This window comes from Vipera berus (genome assembly GCF_964194415.1).
Source record: "Vipera berus genome assembly, chromosome: 3".
In the NCBI taxonomy this organism is placed as follows: Eukaryota; Metazoa; Chordata; class Lepidosauria; order Squamata; family Viperidae; genus Vipera; species Vipera berus.
Window position 1 is genome coordinate 194,414,625 of NC_138204.1, and position 23,327 is coordinate 194,437,951.

At 39.6% G+C, this 23,327-nt stretch overlaps 1 protein-coding gene across 3 annotated transcripts in view; it reads right to left on the bottom strand.

Moving 5' to 3' along the window:
- The window catches only part of UBR5 (ubiquitin protein ligase E3 component n-recognin 5), an 86,122-nt gene that overhangs the window by 15,957 nt on the left and 46,838 nt on the right, over positions 1 to 23,327 (bottom strand). For 2 of the 3 annotated variants that reach the window (XM_081325002.1, XM_081325001.1), the window contains exons 27-47: positions 22,809 to 22,957; positions 21,526 to 21,617; positions 18,787 to 18,933; positions 18,583 to 18,701; positions 16,924 to 17,050; positions 16,691 to 16,820; positions 16,422 to 16,582; positions 14,946 to 15,185; positions 13,382 to 13,505; positions 12,591 to 12,702; positions 11,909 to 12,040; positions 10,817 to 11,074; positions 10,301 to 10,569; positions 8,670 to 8,881; positions 8,215 to 8,445; positions 7,685 to 7,758; positions 6,268 to 6,440; positions 3,026 to 3,139; positions 1,638 to 1,855; positions 597 to 717; positions 414 to 512 (exon numbers count right to left, since the gene is read on the bottom strand). In XM_081325002.1, the coding sequence (XP_081181128.1) occupies positions 414 to 512; positions 597 to 717; positions 1,638 to 1,855; positions 3,026 to 3,139; positions 6,268 to 6,440; positions 7,685 to 7,758; positions 8,215 to 8,445; positions 8,670 to 8,881; positions 10,301 to 10,569; positions 10,817 to 11,074; positions 11,909 to 12,040; positions 12,591 to 12,702; positions 13,382 to 13,505; positions 14,946 to 15,185; positions 16,422 to 16,582; positions 16,691 to 16,820; positions 16,924 to 17,050; positions 18,583 to 18,701; positions 18,787 to 18,933; positions 21,526 to 21,617; positions 22,809 to 22,957 (3,302 nt within the window). The remainder of the gene's footprint in view (positions 1 to 413; positions 513 to 596; positions 718 to 1,637; positions 1,856 to 3,025; positions 3,140 to 6,267; positions 6,441 to 7,684; positions 7,759 to 8,214; positions 8,446 to 8,669; positions 8,882 to 10,300; positions 10,570 to 10,816; positions 11,075 to 11,908; positions 12,041 to 12,590; positions 12,703 to 13,381; positions 13,506 to 14,945; positions 15,186 to 16,421; positions 16,583 to 16,690; positions 16,821 to 16,923; positions 17,051 to 18,582; positions 18,702 to 18,786; positions 18,934 to 21,525; positions 21,618 to 22,808; positions 22,958 to 23,327) is intronic. The other variant, XM_081325003.1, reaches the window with a different exon arrangement.

Consider the following 23,327-nt stretch of genomic DNA (forward strand, 5'->3'; position numbering starts at 1 on the left):
AGAACCTTTGTATACATGTGTAGTCTGTGATACAAATCCCCCCCAAATTCTTTTTCTAGCACATTTTTTCTTTGGCTAACTTGTTTTAATGCTGACAATGTGTGTGCATATGCAGATTACTTACTTCAACAAAAAAAAACCAGATGTTTGTGGACTCCATTCAATACTACTTTCCATAATGTGGTGGAATCCATTATGGTGGATTTTGCTAATTAACCCACACAGAAATCTGACAAATTTCTTTTACCTCCCTAGAGTCTGCCTATTCTGAAATCTATTCTGTCACTGTCTCAGATGATTTTGGATGGTTAGATCAATTTTATAAGGGCCTAAATGCTGAAATGAAAAACAGGATATTCCACTACATGCCATCTTTTAAATCAAACTAAAATAAGAAAGATCAATTTCATTACCTCTAATGTTAAATCCCTAGACTGCTGATTTCTCAGCTTTTCCATTTCTCTGCGGAATTTTGATTCCTTCACTTCAAAACCACCTAATTCAGTCAAGATCTATAAAGATAATGTATGCATTAATAGAAGAAAAATCCCACAATACAACCAAGCGGCCCTTCAATTAACAAAACAAAAACATACCGATCCAGGTTCTGCTCCTACATCTTCCATGAATACTCTCCCAAATAACTCTAGAGAAAGACGCCAACGTCCAAGCAGCATATCATGAGAAATTACCATTCCCATGAAGCTACATTGTGGCCTGTAAACAAATATACAAACAACAAATCAAGAAGGCAATCACTTTTATATACCCCCAAAATCTTTTTGACTAGATTGATGAAACATTTTCCTACAAGCCAGATCAAGGAGTGTTTTAGCCCAAGCAAGACAATGAATAATATTTAAGAAATTACTATTCCTGCCACCCAATTCAATGGCAAACTAAGCTGCAGTTCAAAATTGTTTGCCAAATCAAACCCAAACAGTAGAGAATCTCTTGTTGAAAATTCAACCAGTTCTTTTAACCTTTGCTTCCAAAGCCCATTCTAATAATTGCGTTCTTAGCACTATCACTGAAGAAGGAAGAGAACCAATTAATCATGTAGACAGGAAAAAGAACAAACTGAGCAGGGAGCTTGTTTTATATTAATGATCATCTGCTGGTAGCTAATAATAAAGCATTTGCCTCTCTTTTTCAAAAACAATCTTTCCCTTCCTTTTCATATTCTCACAGTTATACAATATGACTATGCATCCCGTGCTTCTCATAATCTCAATATTTCTTTATCCTCATACTTGTTTTTCTCTGCCATAAGTCTTGAATTCCATGATGCTGGGATAAGTCTACTTTTCTTTAGAAATGCCTCACTTCAGCTTACCTTTTTCAATTCCTCCCAAGCCCAGTCTGTGTGTTGCTGCAAGAAATTGCAGACCTTCTTTCTACACTGGAAAGACAGTAGGATCTACAACTTTCCAACAGGCACAGAGATAAGTCTCTGTTAACATTCTGAAACTACACACTGGACTGCATAGGAATGCCCAGGAGCAGTAGATGCCACTTGTTCTTTCTCTCTCTTTTTGTTATCTAACTCAGACTTCAACTCCCAGAATTCCTCAGCCAGAGAACCTCCGTAACCTCATTGTGAGTCACATCTTTACATCTTCTTTAAACAATGCTACCTGAAGGATGTTAGAGGAGGTCCTTCACTTTCAGTTAGCCCAATCTCTGCCAGTAAACTGCTTTTCAATTGTGCTGCAAGATCGTGTGCTGACGGCCCGGGCTTTGAACCTTCTGATTCTTCTGATGGCACATTTTGTTCTTCTTCTTTCTTCTGCCGATACTGCATGCTCATCACGTTTTTTAAATTGGCTGCATAGGACATCTTGGTTGGAAGAATCTAAATGAAAAGGACATTAAAGTGCCTTTGAAATAACACCATACACTTTTGGGACATATTCTTGAATATGGTTCTGAAAAGTCCAATTTAGCCAGAGTTATGTGGATACCTAGCTCTGGGAAATGTGGAAGGAATAAAAAGAAGAGGATGACCAGGTGACCAAAAGATGGGTGTACTCAGTTACAATTGCAATAATAAAACCTGAAAGACCAGGTTGGCAGCAAATCATCATGAAGAAATCTATGTGCTTGCTAAGAGTTAATCACAATGGCATATTTCAAAATAGCATTTTGAAACCTATCAAAACCTATGTGTGAAAGAAAGTACTTTTTTTCTACTCACAAGTGTTGCAGAAGTTGCTGATCACAAGGAGACTGCAAGACAGAATAGTCTTTGGCAGATTTTGAAAATGGGAGATGAGGAAATAGCTATGTTCACGAACCGCCATCAGTGGTTTAAAAGGACACTAAGTTTGCATATTCTTTTCTAATCATATTCAGAAATTGCTTATTAAGTAATTTACAATTATTAGAATCCTTTGGATCAACAAGGAAAGAACAGTTTTTAAAAAAAACAATTAAATTTTAGATTTAAAATATGTGTTATTATTTCTGGTAAATCTTAACGGACTTTTTATGACACCAGGGCTCAAATTATGGATATGTTTATAAAATGATGGGACATGGAGTGAAGCAATCGTAGGTTGTAAATTAAGAGGTGAAAATATAGTAAAACTGTTGTGATGAAGGTTGGAAGTCACAGCTTTATAGATTCTTTATATATTCTTTTCCTCTCTTTCTATTCTCTAAATTTTTCCTTTCCATTTTTCCGTTTTTAAAATCTTCTTTCTTTTACTTTGTATTAGTTTTTACTATTGCAATTATACTCTTCAATAAAATTATTTTTAAAAAAGAAATCAAAATCAATAAGGTAAAAACAACATGGTAGTACCTCCATAAGAATAAAGGACAAAAAAAATTGTCTTCTAATCTTCTACATCAAGGCAAGGTTCTCACGAGGTCAGGAAGTTAACAGAGTGCGCAGAATAGAGGAAAGCACACACAATGCTGCACTGATCTTTCTGACACAATAGCAAAGGCAAGAGGAAAAAGAAGAAAGGGAAGTGGAAAAGGCTATATGAATTATATAATACACATAACAAATTCATACCTCGAGACAGTTTCTATCCACGGTCACTTCTAATAAACACTTCCCACTATTGGCAGATGATGAATAGAGACCTTGACTTGGCCGACCAAACAAATCTTCTTTTCTAGCATTTGGCTGAAAAACAATTTATCCGTGAATAACAATATTAGTGCTAATGGTGAAATAAACGTAACATTTCGATCATTTAACCAGAGGGTGGGGTGGTGATACTGACATATCTATCTTACTTCTATTAAAAATTTCTCCTGTGCTATTCCGCTTCATTCCATTGTTGAGCCATAAATCAGAATCGATATTAAGGATAAATTCAAGCTGCATTTCAAATTACAGTTTGAAGTCAGCTTCGCAGCCCTAGTTAATAATATATTCTGGTTGTAGGTAATGAGCCACAAGTAAGGTGAAGCATACAATTGTAGTCTGGTTTCCCTACATCTGCATGCTTCCCAGAAAGTAGGGGAATAAATTAGATGGAAGATGGAACAACCACTCAATAAAACTCATTCTGGAAGATATTCCACATGGGTTTGCCCAATCCAGTATCCTCTGAGTAGAAACAGGATTCTCTTATGGCACTCCCCGCCACCACTCTCCCCCAGTCATACCACCACCTCATTATCTTCAAATAATCGTGTCTGCAGATAATCGCCCGGCCGCCCTGTTTAGGGTTACTCGCTCCCTTCTTAACCAGGAGGTGAGGGAGGATCCCTTGCAGGGACGGGCTGAGGAGTTTAGTCATCATCTGACGGACAAAATCGCTCAGATCCGGGCCGGCTTGGACTCTGACTGGGCGGAGTCTGACGTGGAGGAATCAGACGGTCTTGAGCATGTTATCTGGACTGAGTTCGATCCTGTTTCCCCTGATGATGTGGATAGGATCATGGGGAGGCTGAGCTCCACCACCTGTTTGTTGGATCCGTGCCCCTCCTGGCTGGTTTATGCGGCCCAGGAGGAGACACGAGGCTGGTTCCAGGCAGTAATAACTGCTTCTTTAAAGGAGGGTGTCTTCCCCGTCGCCTTGAAGGAGGCGGTGGTGAGACCCCTTCTCAAAAAGCCTGTCCTGGACCCGGCTGTTTTAAATAACTATCGTCCAGTCTCCAACCTTCGCTTTTTGGCGAATGTTGTTGAGAGTGTGGTAGCGCATCAGCTTCCTCTGTTCCTGGAGGAAACTAATTATCTGGACCCATACCAATCGGGTTTCAGGCCCAGGCACAGCACGGAGACGGTATTGGTCGCACTGGTGAATGATCTCTGGCGGGCTCGGGACAGGGGTTGCTCCTCTGTCCTAGTCCTATTAGATCTCTCAGCGGCTTTCGATACCATCAACCATGGTATCCTACTGCGGCGTCTCAGGGGGCTGGGAGTGGGTTTTACGGTGGTTCTCCTATCTCCTGGGCCGCTTGCAGTCGGTGTTGACGGGAGGGCAGAGATCTACCCCGAGGCCTCTCGTTTGTGGAGTTCCTCAGGGGTCGGTTCTCTCGCCCCTCCTGTTCAACATCTATATGAAGCCGCTGGGCGAGGTCATTCATGGTTTCGGGGTGGGGTATCATCAGTACGCTGATGATACCCAACTTTTTTTCTCCACCCCGAACCAACCCAGCGATGCCCTCGCCGTGATGTCCCGTTGCCTGGAGGCGGTCCAGGTCTGGATGGGGAGAAACAGGCTTCGTCTCAATCCTGCCAAGACTGAGTGGCTGTGCGTATCGGCATCTCGGGCTAACCAAACTATTCCACCTTTAACGATGGGGGGTGAGGTGTTACACCCCATTGATAGGGCTCGCAACTTGAGCGTCCTCCTGGATTCACGGCTCAATTTTGAAGACCATATAGGAGCCGTGACCAGGGGGGCTTTTGCCCAGGTTCGCCTAGTGCGCCAGTTGCAACCCTACCTGGACCGAGATGCCCTACGCACAGTCACTCATGCGCTCGTGACCTCCCGTTTAGACTACTGCAACGCTCTCTACATGGGGCTGCCCTTGAGGACCACTCGGAGGCTTCAGCTGGTGCAGAATGCGGCCGCGCAAGTTGTGATGGGGGTTTCCTGACACTCCCATGCAACATCTCTACTCCGCGAGCTGCACTGGCTTCCGGTTGCCCTCCGGGTGAGATTCAAGGTGCTGGTGATGACCTATAAAGCCCTAAATGGCTTGGGTCCGGAATATCTAAGGGAACACCTGCTGCCAGCATCAAGTTCCCTTTGTCCAGTGCGTTCCCACAGGGAAGGTCTTCTCAGGGTGCCGCCAGTAAAAGATTGCCGGTGGATAACACCCAGGGAGAGGGCCTTCTCTGTGGGTGCGCCTGCCCTCTGGAACCAGCTGCCCGTGGAGCTTAGGACTGCCCCCGACCTTCGTTCATTCCGCCGGGACCTGAAGACCTGGCTCTTTGAGCTTTCCGGCCGAGGCTGAGAATTTTAATTGGGGTTTTTATTTTTTAGGGTTTTGATTTAATCTTTTTTAATTGTTTTTAACTTTTGTATCGATCTTTGTTTTAAATACCCTGTAAACCGCCCTGAGTCCTTCGGGAAAGGGCGGTATATAAATCCAATAAAAAAAATAAATAAATAAATAAATAAATAAATAAATAAATAAATAAATAAATAAATAAATAAATAAATAAAAAAAAAAAACACCCGGCTATGAGGTTGCTGGGTTCCCCAGGCCTTAACCCATCTGAATCAAACAGGATGTGTGTAGCTATGAAACTGCAGGCACACACTGCACATGAACATTTTGTGTTGAATTTATCCTCAGGTGAGATACACATCACAAAGCCCAGATGCAAGGAAAAAATGATCAATCTTTTCCATTCAGGTCACTGCCTAACTGCCTGGAAGATAAGCTGCTAGTGTTTCTTTTAAAGAATTTTGTAAAGAGGTTTGCCTTTGTGCAGATGGGTGAATATGTATGGGCTACAAAACAAAAGCAGACAGAATGTTGGAGATAGCCTCAAAAATGTGATTGTGTACACACATAATTAAAAGTTCATACAAAAGTGATGTAAATATTAAAACCCACTAATATAGGTTGGTTGGTTTGTCTGGCCTGCTGTTGAGGCATCTGTGCATGCCTGATTTCTGTTGCTATTAAGAATGCCACAATGGTCTTCCACATTTCAACTATTGAAGTGATAGATCTTGGGGAGGGAAAAGACATCCTATGTCACCCAATATGCTTCTGATCTCTCAACCTGTAAAGGCCACCAACAGTAACATAACACATCAAGTAAATGTTCTTAGCCAAGCTTACCTGTAACAGATGGGGCTGGTCTGCCAGAGGGATGGCCTCCGCTAGAGGAACTTCAAAAGGATTAGGTGGAATACAGCCCAGGAATGTCATGGAATCTGATCGCCGGAAGAATGGATGATTCTGGCCTGTTTCAGCTGGAAGGGAGTCCTCATCCTTGTCATTAAGTGTAGTACCTGGAAAGCAGAAATGTGAAGGAGGGAAACCATTCAATTTTGGAATACTTGGAAATAGCTAATTATAACTAATTATTGACATTTTGTAATCATCTATCAATGTACATTACTATTTTGATACAGTTTTTTCTTCTTGCATTTCTTTACTATCCCCCCCCCACACCAAAATATGTTCTATTAGCGATAAAATTTCTTTCTAGATAATTTCCTTCCCTTTTTCATACACCAAAGTTGATTAAATCTCTATGGAGATTCTCAGCCATCCATGTCATAGTTATCCCAAAGGTGCTTTTTCACAAGGCAACTGGACGTTTCACTTCTCATCCAAGAAGCTTCTTCAGCTCAAGGATGGTTTGAACACCAGTAGGCACAGCTATCAAGATCTTATTTCTTTTCATACTGAACACATATCTCCAAGATGACAAATTATTGTTGTTGCTGCTGCTATTGTTGTTATTAGTATTATTAGTATATTATTACTTCTAACTCAGCCAACTGAGCTCTTCAAATTCTATGCTCCTAAAAGGTGGGAGGTTTGATTAAGAATATGTAGGTTGATCACGCAGGAAGACCTTGGGATACAGATAAAAGTGAACATTGGAATCTAGGAAAATGAATTTCCAAAGTTCTGGCTTAATCCATCAGATTCCATTTCCCCATATTTTAAGTGAAGAAACACTCTGCATGAACAACCAGGACTTAAGCCTGTAGTTATTCTCATCATGCTCTGAAAAATTAATGTTTCTGAAAGAGTGAAGGAGCATAGTAAGATGTGCATCTATGCATATTAATATTATTCTTTCCAAAAGGGGAAAAAAATCCAAACCAGTAAATGTGGATGTAGGAGATAACAATCTTTCATTACTACTGTAAAGCTAGATATGGTTGCTAAATGATAATGTGTCAGTCTGTATTTGCGTAAAATATCACTAAAAATGTTTTTTCCTTTAGTGCAACAACATAATTTCATTCACTATATTAATATGTCTCAATACTTATACAAAAAAGACAATACATTATGAGATGACTGTTTTTATTTTTGAACTGTAATTCTAGTATGCTAAATGGAATAATCAAATTATTTCTAAAAAGAGTTTATTTCTAATTTGTTAATTTATTTCTAAAAATAATTTATTACTCTTAATAATAAGATTCTTAACCCTCAAAACAAGTCCTTAAGGCATGCAAGGTATAAGTAAGTCTCCATTCATTTACTTTGCTCCCCAACCCATATTAATACTAACTTTGATTTGTATCATCATCATTTTCATGTTCTGAATCCTCATTGTCCAGGCCAAGTTCCAAAAGCTCTCGAGTCCTAAACAAACAAACAAACAACAAAAAAAGTTCCATTTTAGCTAGCCAAAAGTAAAATTCAGCAAGCCTTGTCAAATCTCTGTCAGAACAATAAATCCAGAAATCAGTATTTCCAAGCTGTGATTAGCCATAGTCATCAGGAAATGGATTACAACTGTAACCTAAGAATCCCAGGAAGTATTCTACTTTCAAATGAAAACCTATGTATAAAAAATTTAAGATGATACAGTTATGATAGTTTATGAAAATCTGAAGTATGAAGGGAAAGACACTTGCCTTATTTGTGAATTAAGTGCATCTGCTAATCTTATAAAAAATATAATTATGTAATTATGTATGTCTGCCACAAATGCATGATATGTCCTAAAATATGTATTTAACCTTAAGGAAAGATAAAGGGAAGAAATACAACTTGCTGCTCAACTAGCTAGTTGTCTATTATTGATCTGGTTTCTACCTCTTCCGTTCCAGCTGAGGCGTATCCAAAGTTGTTTGTTGGTTCATTGCTTTAATCCAATAAATGAGAGCTTGAAAGACATATGCTACATGTTTCAGTGAGCAGACATCCAAAACTGGAAGAACATCAGAATGCTCATCATTATGGGAACGCATCAAGGAGAGGGCATAATTCAAGAAATCTCCCCTTGCAGACATCATCCCCTGTCGAGCACTGAGCAGTGTAGCACGCCTGCAATTATAAGAAGTATCACACATTCTACAATTGCTGAATTTATTTAGAAAAATCATGGTTAAGTCCAAAATATTATCACTTACTGGTAGGTTAGCATAATATGACCATACTACAATAAGTGTTATACTTCTGCATATAAATTGCTGCTCTGAGTTTTTTGGCACAAGCATATTACTTATAGGGTTGTTGTTGTTGTTTTTAACATACAATTGTTAACGTACCGTCTACCCTCCAAAGTCCTTAGGCTAGCTTCTTCACGTGCTGTCATCCTCTCTCTCCGGGATGAATTTTGTGATGCATGAAGAGGATGGTTTGGATGGCCAGGATCTCCAGCAGAGGCAAGTGCAGATCCATAACGCAGCTGAGCTTCAGTGGAGTCCATAATGCTCACCATCCAATTCCAAGTGGGAATAAGTTTGTCTTCAACGTAATTCTAAAAACAATATTATTACCCATTTGTTACACACAAATAATACAGATAAATAATAATTTTCCTAAATAATATTTCTTTTTTACATTTCTGGATCACTTCTCAAATTTTCCTTTGATTAACTTCCCGATTTACAAGCAGCCATTTTATCATATTTTTGGCCAACCAAGAAGCCAGAGATTAGAAAGAAGTATAAGGAATCTCTAACTGCAGTTTAAAACTGAACCACAGATCCAGTCTGAAATCCCATGCCAGGTTTTCAATTCCCCTCTTCCACCCCAGACACACACAAATGTAAGCCTCCTGCTAGGATTTTACCCTTTGAAATGCAACAGTGAGTGCAAAGTAGCAAAAGAAGAACAATGACTGGGAATATTTGTCAAGCATTCTTTGTTATTCAATCATTCTGACTGAAAGACCTTAGGGCTTAAGCTTCCAAAAGTTTTCAAAATAGGTTTGCAAAACTGTCTGCAGAATGGGGGTGACTGAAACAAACTAAGTAAATTGCAGGTGCTAGAGAGCACAGCCTGGTGCAAGGAATGTCCCTTGTTAATAATGAGTAGCATCTTTAGCAAGCTGCCTGATTGCTGATGGGCACATGTACTGTATTTTCCACTGCACAATTACAGACCATGGAGTCCTACAATTATCTACACCAGTTTGCCTTTGATTTCTGTCATCCTTTGCCATTTTGCAGAGCTGAAAAGTAGAAGACAGCGACACCTTCTATGACAGGCATGTCAAACTCGTGATGTCACGTGACGTCGCACGACGTATCGCGACTTTTTCCCCATTGCCGGCAATGGGGTGGGCGCGGTTTCAGGACGTGTCCGGCCCGTGGGCCAGCAGTTTGACATGCCTGTTCTATGAGGTGTGAGCCAAATGAATAGGTATGTGGCAAGGCTTAGGATCATGCATTGTGTGCATGCTTGTATTTGGGCATACCTATTATTGGTATATGGATCCAACCTATTTTGGCAGAACTTTAGGAATTTCTCAGCTATAATGCAGTGAGGAAATTCCTCCCACTATTTCAAAACAAGGCAAGATGCATATAGAGCAAATCAGAAAAATAATAATAATAGGCAAGTAAATAGATATTGTCCAAATGGGTAACTATTTACTGAGAAAAGGAGTTATGAGTTGGAATGAGAAAAGGGCAGAATTATATGTGTGTGTGTGTGTGTGTGTGTGTGTGTGTGTGTGTGTGTGTGTGTGTGTATGCATGTGTGTGTGTATATATGTGTGTGTGTGTGTGTGTATATATGTGTGTGTGTGTGTGTGTGTGTGTGTGTGTGTGTGTGTGTGTGTGTGTAGAGAGAGGGAGGGAGGGAGAGAGAGAGACAGAGAGACAGAGAGAGAGAGTCAGAGAGACAGAGAGAGAGAGAGCACTAGAAATCAGCACACTACACTACAATGTACCTGTAAATTCACAGCATCTTGGTATGTCAGCTTCACTGCAGCTGGGATCTGGGAGTATACCAAATGATTGTATTTGGGAATTAGTCCCATAAGATCTGATATTTGCCGTATCACGATACTGTACGCCCTTGCCAAACTGCTTGCGGATGTTAGGTAGCTGCTAGCATTGCTCGCTTCAAGAGCTGCGGCGGCTGCTGCTGCACTGGTACTGATGGTTCCGCTCCGACGCAGGTTGGATGGATCAATATAGATTAAACCTGCTGAACTAGCTAAAGGGAGGGAAAATAAAGAGCATTCTGGGAGGAAGAAATAGACAAAAGCAAACCCAAGTATTTATACCAAAGCACAACCTGCTTGTAAGTGGCTCTTAAACAATAGAAAATACCACATGACAGGTAAAAGATAATTCTGCAGGATGACACCATGTAAAAAGTTGCATCCACATTAACATCAAAAAACTAGTGAATCAGAAAAATGTCAAAGAGGAATTTTTTTTAAAAAAAAGTTTTGAGATACCTGCTGGAGCAGAGGTACTAGATGGCGCAGTGCTAGTGGTCCTCTGATTCTGGGTGTTGCGTACAGCCCACTGCATGGACCGGGGGGCCTGGGCTGCCCCATTAGCATGAGAGCTGCTTGTTGTTCGCTCTAGGGGCTCATCCAGCATAAAGGTTTCTTGCTCTATATCATCGCTCTGGCTGCTGCTGCTGTCTGAATCACTGGTATCATTTGACTGAGAGTCATCCTCAGAAAAAAAAGCTGGTACGCTACTAGCTCCTATGAAAAAAGCATATACCCAAAAGTTGATTATTTCCCATTTTTAGGAAGGAGCAAATCTTCTAAGGGCAATTTAATGGGTTTTTAAAGAAAAGACAAGCAACTCAATTGAACAATTGAACCTCAATCCCACTAGCTTTAGTGAGTATTTTTAGTGATATGAAATCACTGTAGTCCAACATCAGGAGAATACATGCTGCCCAATTTCAACTGATCTAGCCTCATCTGCTTCAATTAGATTGACCTTGTTTGGAAAACCGGAAATTCCTATTTCCAGCATGTATGATGAGGTCTTTTATTTTAAAAATTGTAACAAAAGAAAACACTCTGTTTTTGCATACCTTACAATGTACATCATTCACAAGATTTATTTTTGCTTTTATATTCAATTTTCTAGTATAAGGAATATACTAAGAGGCATATAGATAATATGCAGACAAAATATCTCTCCACTTTTCAAACAATCTAATTTAAAGCAATTCTTATTCACAGTCTTCAGGGTATCCTTATACCCTAGATAATATTCAGACAAAATATCTCTCCACTTTTCAAACTATCTAACTTAAAGCAATTCTTTATTCAAGAGTCTTCAGGACATCTTTTTATTCTAGATAATATGCAGACAAAATATCTTTCCACTTTTCAAATTATCTAATTTAAAGCAACTCTTATTTGGAATCTGTGGGGCATCTTTTTACCCTAGATAATATGCAGACAAAATATCTCTCCACTTTTTAAACAATCTCTCAAACTTAAAGCAACACTTACCCCAATTTTTTAAATGTACGGTATTGGCATATCCCAGGAAAATGAAGCCGACACAAAGCACATTACCTGCTTCTGATCCTGCTGTAGCTGCGGTGACAACACTTCTGCGCCCACTAGCATTATCCTGGTTGCTATGGTTACTCTCACTGTCACTCTCAGTTTCTGCTGCTGCCAGGAGGTCCAACTCCATATCACTTCCTAATGGTAAGTATAATGAAATGTGTGTAACTATTTTAACACTGTATTTTAGATTACAAAATAATTTAGATTCTTCAAAACAAACCTAGTTTAAATCACACCCACTATTTACCATCACACTGGAAATTTGTATATTTCTTCCACTGTGTTTCACCGTGCTTGCTTGTAATAAAAGGAGTTCTCTTAACCTTAGCTGAACAGGCTGGGGATGTGCTGTATGGTAAATATGACCTTTTCAATGCTTTTGATAGATATACAAGTTGCATTATTATTTGTACCACTTTTGTGATGAAGTAAGATGAATTGTGGACTTTACTGCCTTAAAATAAAAGATAAACATTTTGCAATCTTTTATTGAAGAACTGAAATAAATATGAAAGGTCAGTTCTTATTAATTTATAATAGGACTAACACAAGGATAATTTATGCTGCACTTTAACACACTTGCTAGAAAGTAAACCTCAATGAAAATGTTAGGGCATCCTTTGAGTAACCGTGAACAAGGCCATATCTATGCCTAGTCTCAACCAAAGGCAGAGATAAAGCATACCATCTTCATCATGTTCATCATGCTGGCCTTCTGCTTCCGCATTTTCCTCACCATGTTCTTCTTGTTCATCATGGTGATCTTCTTCTCCTGCAACTCCTTCAACTACTTCAACCTGGCATGAAAGAGTATTATATCAAGTCACACATATTATGACCTACAACTTAGCAATCCACAGGGGGAGGGCGTTCTCTGTGGGCGCGCCTGCCCTATGGAATCAACTGCCAACGGAACTCCGGACTGCCCCCGACCTTCGTTCATTTCGCCGGGACCTAAAAACCTGGCTCTTTGAGCTATCTGGTCTGGACTGAGGGGTTTAATGTTTTTAAATTGTGATTTAATTTTTGTGGCTAGACTTAATTTAATTTATTTTATTTTAATTTTATATTGGATTGTTTTTAAATTTTGCCTTGTAAACCGCCCTGAGTCCTTTGGGAATAGGGCGGTATATAAACCGAATAAATAAATAAATAAATAAACTTATTGTATATATAAATCTGACCTTTATGGATAATTTATACATGTTTTTTATTATGTTCAAGAACTGCCAAACAGAATTCCCAAAGCAAAGAGAAAAGAAATGCAGACAATAGGTCATACTGTTCTTTTAAGAGCCCAGAATACTTAGAAGTATTCTAGTATTTCCATATCTACAAATTTAGATGTGTTTATGCAGCACAGTTCTAACTTTACAGGCAAAAGTGTGCATGCTTACAAAATTTACATTACTCTAAACCAGTATTTATTTTGAAATACATAATACACCGTGTATTGAAAACAATTACAATAATAACCTCTTCCACATCTGCTGACACAATATCATCTTGTTCTTCGTCTCTGCCACGAACTGGCTGAGACTGACTGATCCGTCGTTGTTGTGGATTCCTAATGATATAGGAGGACTGTGACTGACTGGAACTGAAAAGAGAAGGGAGAAGAATGCCTTTTAAAAATACAAACATAAAGCAATAAAAAAAATAATTTTAATATTAAAAATGAAACAAACTGGAAAACAAATTTTAGAAAATTAAAACCGATAATGCACTGTTGGAGTCACTTAGCAAAGTTCTAATCAAAAACAAGATGGGTTCACCCCACAACTTCACTTAATGTCCAAGGGAACCCAGAAAGTCGGAGTCATCCAAATCAAAGAGGGGTATAATCATTTAATCTCCAAATAATATGCTTCTTCTGTTTAGATTACAAAAATTCACTGGTTCTCAAACTGGGCTGGGGACTGTGAGCAACTTTGATGGTGACAGAGTTGCAAATTATTTTTGATAATTGGGCAGAGTTCCAGTTAAGTTCAATCTGATTATGCCATTATTTCCAACAACTAGTGCCTGCTGAGTCCTCCCTACAGTGGTCTCATTATGAAGCCACAATAAGAAAGCTAGGGCTGAAGCACTGTCCCAGTCCTGGGATGGAAGTTGAGCATTCCAGCATATGTTAAACATGTCACCCATGTTCCCATTTGGCCATCCTTCTCAAACAAGAACCAGGAAGCAGAACAAATACTGCTCTTTGGTTTTCTCTCCTTTGCACACTTGGACAGTAGGAAAACAGCCATGTTCTTCTTTCTCAAAAGACAATAAAAAAGAACAAATAGAGAAGAAAACCTGTGGCACTTTTCCAAGCAGTGGGTCTTTGGATAAGGTATACACCTTATCTTGGTGAAATGAATGCCAAGGTAGCTTGGAAGAAGTCAATTAGGTTGCCAGGTTGTTCTACCAGGCAAGTTCTGAAAAGCCTTTTTAGGGTCCAGTTTTGGAGCTAAGGAAGCAGCACAAAGTGGGCAGCAACAACCACGGCTGGGGTTCCTTTTTTGCAGCAGTCATTAAGCAAACCAATGGTTTTTGCCAATAGTTTTTGCCAAAAACTGTATTAAAAAGGCAGCTTTCAGCAAAACCATTGCAAAATGCAGGTACGTGACTGCGGCCATCAATGTGGGCCAGTTGCTAAGTGTCCAACATGTATTCATGTGACCGGGGGAAGCACTGGAACTGAGTCTTAAGCACCCCAGGGAAGCCCATCGTAATTTCAAGCAGTCACTAAGTACTAATCAAAAGTCGAGGAATTACCTGTGGGATCCTCAGTTATGCTGTCCTTTTAAAATATATAGAAACTATTGTTTTGGACTCTTTATATCACACTGGTGAACCAAGCCTTTTACTGTTTGCTTGTATGTGTTTATACAAGGTTTTTTGTTGTGGTGGTGGTGGTGGGTTTTTTTTTTGGGGGGGGGGGTGATTTGTTACTTTGAAGTAAACTCACCTGCACCAAAGACAACCTGACAAAGAGCATATGGCATTGCATTTAGAAGAATGTAATCATAATAAACTACATGTTGGACATTACCTGCTTGACTGGTCAGAAGATGGCCGTGGAGGAAGAGGTTCTACAGAGAACAGCTCTTCACTGCCTTGCATGGCATCTATACTTGTGCTTGCCAATGTAAAAGGTGCTGTAGGACGTGCAATACCCATCCTAACTGGGATAATGAGGGACTCTGCTACATTGCATAATTCCTCTACAGCATAAGGTAATAAAGCTTGGAATACACGCTTACATTTTCCAATCGGCTGCGGAATAAAGTTGCTGGAAAAGAGTTGGGAAAGGGAAAAGGAAATCATCTATTAATTCAAAAGGGACCAAAATATACAAAGGATATAAATCAAGACTATTCTTATTTAATGCTTTTGCTATCCATGTAATTACAGCAATTTCTCCTTACATTTAGTCCATAGTCAATCCGTATCTCCTCCCACAATGCTGCAAAAAAAAAATCCTTTTGAAAAAAAAAATGTGTCAAAGTCCTGATCAGGTCTCACAACGAGTACTGTATTGTTCTCACATTATCCAGAATTATTTAGTATCTAGCATTCTGTTTCCCAAATTAGTCACTTCTCTAATTAAATAAACGTCTCCCTCCTTAAATTCTGGCTTCCTGCTTACTCCAGTGTGATACTCATCCTTATTTAAATCCCTCTATGATTTTGCTCCATTTCCTCTTCTGTATTGCTATATCTTTGTCTATTTTCCTTCAATAGTAAACTTGATCCCAGGAACCTACGTATCCTACTATGTAAACACCATGCAAAATGAAAAACAGTAAGAATAGCAAAATATTTAAATAGAATATGCCTTTCTGTCTTAATTCACCCCATGGAGCAGATAATTTCTCCAATACCCGTACTTACAGATCTGACAAGTATTAAAAGTACTACTGTACTGTTAGATAGATAGATAGATAGATAGATAGATAGATAGATAGATAGATAGATAGATAGATAGATAGATAGATGATAGATAGATAGATAGATAGATAGATACATACATACATACATACATACATACATACATACATACGGATGGATGGAGTGAGTGAGTGAGTGAGTGAGTGAGTGAGTGAGTGAGTGAGTACAAACCATGGCAACATATGTCACTAGACCTGATGCCAAATTATTTCCATCAATAAACACTTTAATACACTGTCTTTAAAATAGTAAGGATCAGAGGGATAATATGCTACATTTCCATCTAATTTATACAGCCAAACTAGCTGTAAGGCAGACAGCTTAAAGCTAGTGGAAATTATGATTATATTCCCTTAATTGTTCCCATTTTGAGAACAGCTAGTGAGTCACAGGTTTTCCATGTGAAAGGGACATTTATTCACAAAACACAGATGGCTATTCTCTGTTCTTTTATACTGAACTGAAGCTTGAAGTTCATATTTAAAAAAATACATGAATGCATAATATAAAAATACAGTAAGAGTATTCACCCTAATGTTAATTTAAGTAAAGATTTTTTTTTAAAAAAAGAACTTACTTTTTCTTTTTTGAGGAAGCCATTTCCACACTAAGAATTACAAAAACTCTAGCTACAGAACGCAGAAACCGCATTGTAACAGAAATTGCTTCTTCTCTGCGACCTGGAGTGTACTTGTTTTGCAACTCTTTAACAAGTGTCCCCAGCAAAGTATCTAAAAGCTAAAGAAAACAACTGTCACATCACAGTTTAGATTTGCAAATTTTTATATGAACTTCTAATTGGAAAAGAAAACTGGCACTATGTTTACCAAAAAACACACGCCTTACCAAAATATCTGCTGTACATTTCACAATGAGACAATGCGTAAAACAATCCAGCCGAATAGTACCACTTTGCTGATTAAGATAAACTTGTTCTTCAGGCAAAAGGTGACCAATTCTACTGCTTGCACTAAGACTTGGAAAAAAGGAAAAAGAGGAAAAAGAGAATAAAATGTAGTTGCATGTCTTTGATACAAAGCAAATTTTCAAATAAACTGAAACATGCTATCTATACACACGGGTCTTTGTTCTCCTGTGAGCCAAACATGATCATAGATTTCAATGCATTCCAGTCTTGTAAAACCCGTTCCAAGGCAAGCTGTGCAAATCGCGGAGGTTCTAAATCATGATCAGGCATATCTGAATCTAAAATACAAATAAAAGAACATTTCAATAGTTTTTCCAAAATGGAATATTCTTTGCCATAATCAGATATGGCTATGTCAACAGGTTTGCGGATCTTAGGGAAATGGAAACTTGTTGAGATGGCTACACTGTTAAATATTGCTACTTTTATTATGTCTTTTTAAAAATGGCTTACTTTTTATCGTTAAGCCACCCAGAGTCGCTTTGTGAGATGGTCAGCTAAATAAATGTGAGAAATAAAAGTCCTTCCAGTTTGGTAAGCTTGCAAGTATGAAATTGAACTGCTCAGGAGATCAGGAAAGTTACATGGTTAAATCTGCTGCTACAAACTTCCCTTCCATTTTTAGAATAGAATAGAATAAAGCTGGAAGGGACCTTGGAGGTCTTCAGTCCAGTCCCCTGCTTAAGCAGGAGAACCTATACCATTTCAGACAAGTGACTATTTAGTCTCTTCTTAAAAATCTCCAGTGATGGAGCGCCCACGATTTCTGGGGGCAAGCTGTTCCACTGGTGAATTGTCCTCACTATCAGGAAGTTTCTCAATTCCAGGTTGCTTCTCTCTTTGGTCAGTTTCCAACCATTGTTTATTGTCTTGACCTCTGGTGCTTTGGAGGATAGTTTGATGCCCTCTTCTCTGTGGCAGCCCCTCAAATACTGGAAGACTGCTATCATGTTACCCGTTTCTTCTTTTCTTTAGACTAGCCCAGGGGTAGGCAACCTCGGCTCTTTTATGACTCATGGACTTCAACTCCCAGAATTCCTGAGTCAGCATAGCATAGCTTAGCTGACTCATGAATTCTGGGAGTTGAAGTCCATGAGTCATAAAAGAGCCGAGGTTGCCTACCCCTGGACTAGCCAAACTCAAGTCCTGCAGCCATTCTTCATATGTTTTAGTCTCCAGGCCTTTGATCATTTTAGTTGCTCTTCTCTGAACTTTTACCAAGGTCTCAACTTTTTTGTAGTATGGTGACCAAAATTGGTTGCAATATTCCAGGTGTGGTCTTACTAGGGTTTAATAAAGCGGTACTAGTACTTTGCATAATTGATTCCATGCCTGTGTATACAACCCAGGATTGTATTAGCTTTTTTGGTTGCTGCTGCACACTGCTGGCTCATAGTCAAGTGATCGTCCAAGGTCCCTCTCACAGTTGCTGGATGCCTTAAGTATTGCAGATGCTTAGGCTTCCCATTTCACATCTTAAATTTTTTTTCAATCTCTCCAAATCAGAGGGTGATCTTATCAATTTGGAGTGGACCTTCAAAAAAATTGATTCAGTTTACAGAAGTTGTATATTCCTAAACTAGCAAGATGATGGGAGAAGGAAATATTAAGATAAGAAAGGAAGATGTGGAAATACAACATATAAATAGCTAAGTTCATCCTAAGTAAGGCAGGAAAAGAATGGAAAAAGAAGCCTGGGATAGCTAATATAATAGTATTTATATTATATATTATTCCTCCTCTTACGTGTCCTGGGAGATTTTTGAAGGGAAGACTAACAGGAATTTTTTTAAATTGCTAGATGGCCTACCTTCAGGGTTTGCAGTTTTACGATTACGATCTTCTCTAATTCTTGGAGGCCGGTATTGGCAGTGCTCTACTGTTTGTCGCGCAACTGTCTGTACTAAGAACAACAGAAGATGTTCCCCCCTAGAACATAGAGAGAGATGTAAAAAAAAGTCTGCTCTGAATTTCTCAGATTACTTTCTCCCATTTGGAATAAACAGACACTTGCCTACTATTTGGCATGGTGACAAGATTTGTAGTAGTAAGCAGCCGGAAAAGCAAATCAAGACGGGCAGATTTCTGTCCTGCAATTAATGTTTTACATTTGCATTTCTCCCAACAATCACAGTATGCTGTAGGTGATGTGCGTTTAAGCCTGAAAGAGAGGAAATTTTAATTACATATGATCAATTTCCACATCAATATGAAATACAGATCTAAAAATGTGAGCTTTATGGTCATGTATAAAGCAATGCACTAATTTAAGAATAACAATTATGAAAAAGAGTAAATTGTCCCTTGTCTATGTACTTGTGAATGCATAGCAAATGTTGCCGAGAAGGAACACTCAAACCCCTGTGTCTAAACAGAAAGGAGACAGACAAGACAGAGAGAGAAAGCAGGATCGGTTGACATTTGGACAGAAGCTGTTGCCAAAGAAAGAAAACGGCAACGGCCATGTAGTCATTTAGAGTTAAACTTGACTTGAGTGAATCTTCACCTTCTCACCCCAACAGAAATGGGATCCACGTCTTCGATTTCAACTTTTGTGCCGTATGTTTCCATACGTTAACAATAAAAATACATAAGAACAATTTTGAACAATAAATCACTAAACCTCATTGTGAGAGAGCAGGCTGCCCTGAAAATGGCCATTACTTGTAGTACTATTGTCCTGTCTCTTTCAACTCTCTGCCCAGCCAGCACAACATCACTGGCTATAAAAGCTTGCTGAGACACAGCTGGTTGTGAAGGGTCTGTGTTCCTATATGGAAATAAAGCAGCTTGAAGTAGCCTAAAGCAGGGCTTTTCAACTGGTGGTACGCGTACCACCGGTGGTACGCGAGCACATGGCTGGTGGTACGCGGTGTTGCCTTGCTCCCCCGCCTCTCCCCCCGCCTACCGCTCCCACGCTCTTTACCAGCTCACTTGCTGCCAGAAAACATGCTGCTTGCCGGCAGCCTGTAGGCGCAGAGTGAGGCCCCCCCTCCCCTTGGACTCCTTGTTAGCAACCTTCACCCAGAAGCAAGCCTGAGCCTGAAGGGGACAGAGACAGCCTCGACAGGTAGGTTGTCCATTTTCTTTTCCTCCTCCCTCTCCTCTTCCCGATGTTCTTTATGGAGGGGAGAGCAAAGCGGCAATGAGTCCCCAGGACTCATCCCGCAGCAGCAGGTGGGAATCAAGGCCCATGTTTTTTTTCTGATCCGCGCCAAGCTAGGTGAAGCCATCAGAATGTGGAGGGAAAAACGTGCTGACCTGACTCCCTCCCCCCCCCCACTGTTGGCGACTGTGTACAGCTGGCCCCGACCTCCACCGACTGAAGCCCATCAGTGGAGGTTGGGGCCGGGGGTACAGAGTCATCAGCTGATCAGAAACGCAGATTCCCTCTGCTGCGCGTCCCAATTCTATCCTTGCAGCAAGGCAAGCATTTGGGACGATGAACTCGAGATTCAGTGTTTCTGAGCACACGCTGATCTTGCATTCCTGATAGTCCCTGTGTTTTTGTTTCAGTTTGCTTTCTGTGTGTTGCTCAGCACTGCTCAGAAATCCAGACTGCCTCTGCTGCGCGTCCCAATTGCTTTCCTTGCAGCAAGGCAAGCAGTTGGGACGAGGACTCGAGATCCGGAGTTTCTCCGCGCACACTGCCCTGTCCCAATTGCTTTCCTTGCAGCAAGGCAAGTAGTTGGGATGAAGACTCGAGATCCAGCGTTTCTCCGCACGTGCTACGCCGTCCCAATTACTTTCCTTGCAGCAAGTATTTACTGGCCTCACTTAGCAATGTCAAGCTCCCAGAGAAGGGAGGGAGGGAGGAGGAAAGGGGAGGAGGGAGGGGGAGATGGGAGGGAAGGAAGGAAGGGACAAAGAAGGAGGTAAGGAAGGAAGGAAAGGACAATGGGAGAGAGGGAGGGAAGGAGGGCACCCACCCCAGTCCCACCCCCCTCCACCACAGACCCATGGATTCCCCCACACACACACAGGCACCCTGTAACCTGAGGGAGGGAGGGAGGGACAATGGAAGGGAGGAAGGGAAGGAGGAAGGGACAAAGAAGGAGGTAAGAAAGGAAGGAAAAAAGGAAGAGACAATGGGAGGAATTACCCCCCTCCACCAGAGACCCATGGATTCCCCCCACACAGGCACCCTGCAACCTGAGTGATGAGCTGTCCCCCCCCCCCCCGCCGCCATTGACTTCGCTTGTCAAAAAGTTGCAAAAGGTGATCACATGACTCTGGGACACTGACCGTCATAAGTATGATTTAGTTGCCAAGCATCCGAATGTAAATAACATAACCCTGGGGATGCTGCAACAGTCATAAGTGTGAAAAATGGTCATAAGTCACTTTTTTCAGTGCCGTTGTAACTTCAAACAGTCATTAAGCGAAATGTTGTAAGTCGAGGACTATCTGTACTTTATCATGTTTTTCTTTTCTTTTTTTGTCGTCATGTTTTTGACACCTTGCTCGCCGACTGGTGCTACTCGGAGAGTGCCTTATCCTAAAAGTGGTACAATGGGTGTACCACTGGCCTAAAGCACCTAGAAAGAGGTAATTTTCTCTAGCAAAACTCACTAGAAGTAGCAGTTGAAATAGCAGGAGTAGGAGTAGGAATGGCAATGGGGAAGAGTGGAATAGTGGTAGGTAATAGCTTATGAATACCTGTGTCGTGTTGGCTCTTTTGCATTTAGAGCCCAGTAAAATAGGTATAGTTAAAAGAATCTGTGATTATTTATTGCAGTAAACATAAACATACTTGCAATCATGGCCTTTATGGCACACTCGCGCACATTCTGTGCAACAGCACAGAGATTCCAGTAAACCACATGTTCGGCATTCAAATATATCCTGAAATGGGAGGAAAACCACATTTTAGAAAAAGTCAAATTAACACCCTTCTCCCTCCCCTATCTCTACATATAGATATTGAAAGTGTACTGGATGTTTGGCACAAAATTATGACTTCCTTTTCTCATTCTGTAGAATAGCCAACCACTGGAAAAAGTGCATTTGCATCAGTGACTATCTTAAGGATATTAAGACTTCCAGACACTTCTAAAATTGTGCTAATTTTCAGCCCTGTTCACTTTCTTTTTCTTTTCAATAATTTTATTAAGCATTAGAATTAAAAGAGTAAAAGTTAATACAATCTAAAAAATAAAAAAACTATAGAAAAGAATAGAAAAACAGAATAGAAAAAAAACAGAAAAATAGAAAACAAGGAAAAAATAATATAGCAAAGAAAAAGAAAAACATAAAGAAGTAACTTCCCCCTTCATCGCAGCAAGTATAAAACAATTTTAGTAACTTATCACTTAAATTGCACATAAAATAGAACAAAAGAATTCTTCTTCCCGTGTCTTATTATTGATAAATAAAACTTTAAAGCCTTGTCATTCTGGTCAGCAAAATTCCATTAAAGTTACCAGAGATAGCGCCCTATCTATTTTAACCTTGAAGTAAAGTAACTCACCTTTACTTTTAACAGCCTTGATCTTTAATCTGTTTAAATATATCCTAGAACTAGGTTTTCTTCTTTTTTTTGTCTCTTCTCAAATCTTTTCAAAACCTTAATAGTTTCTCTTTTGTAAATCCATATAGGAATGTTACTCGAGTCACTCTTCTGGTTTATTATCTGTATGTGTCTTTTCATTATTAAACATCAACTGAGCACTGGTTTCCTTTCCCAATATTACCCAAGATTAGATTTTTAATTTAGCATACAAGCATTAAGGCAGGGTAACATCTAAGTACACAACTGCTGCTTATCAATAGCTGAATACTGAATTAGTCATAGTTTTAACTTAACAAAAAAAAATTAAAAATAAGTTAATGAGTTTATTGCGAGAATAATTACATCTGGATTTAACCGCTGAGATTTCAAAAGGAACCAAGTTCAACTATTTTAGTCTGCATGGAAAATCAAAAAGGCTGAAAGAAAAATAGCAATAGTAAAACAAATGTGGATTTTAAAAAAAATAAACTGTAAAGTTGGGGAAATAAACAAATGACAAAAATGCCAAGACTCCCTAAATTTACCTGATTTATATGTTCCGCACCAGTCCATGTGAAACTACAAGTATCGTTGCAACACAAAACATACAAAGGAGAGTCATCTGGATTTGTGCCAGTTGGACAAACCATTCCCATAAAGACATCTTCCTCTTTTTCACTTGACATTGCCTCTGCTTTAAAAAGAAGGAGAGAAGGTTCCAAATTAAACATCAAAACTAGGGAGTTTAAAAACCCTCAGAAGCTCTGCAAAAGTGAAAAGGAAGCACTGCTTTACTTCAATTATATATTATGCTATACTTATACAGGACAACGCAGGTTGTCCTGTGACTATTTTGTCTTTATTGAGAGTAACTGCTATGCACCCTCCTTTATTAACTATCTGAAACTCTTTTAAAAGTCAACAAAATAAAATGTAAGTAATGAAAAGAGGTGTTTTTTTGTTCTTTATTCAATTATGTCCGGTTCTCAGAGGCTGTCTGGACAAATCTCTGAAGTTTTCTTGGCAAGTTCTTTTGGAAATGGTGTGTCATTACTTTCTTCTTA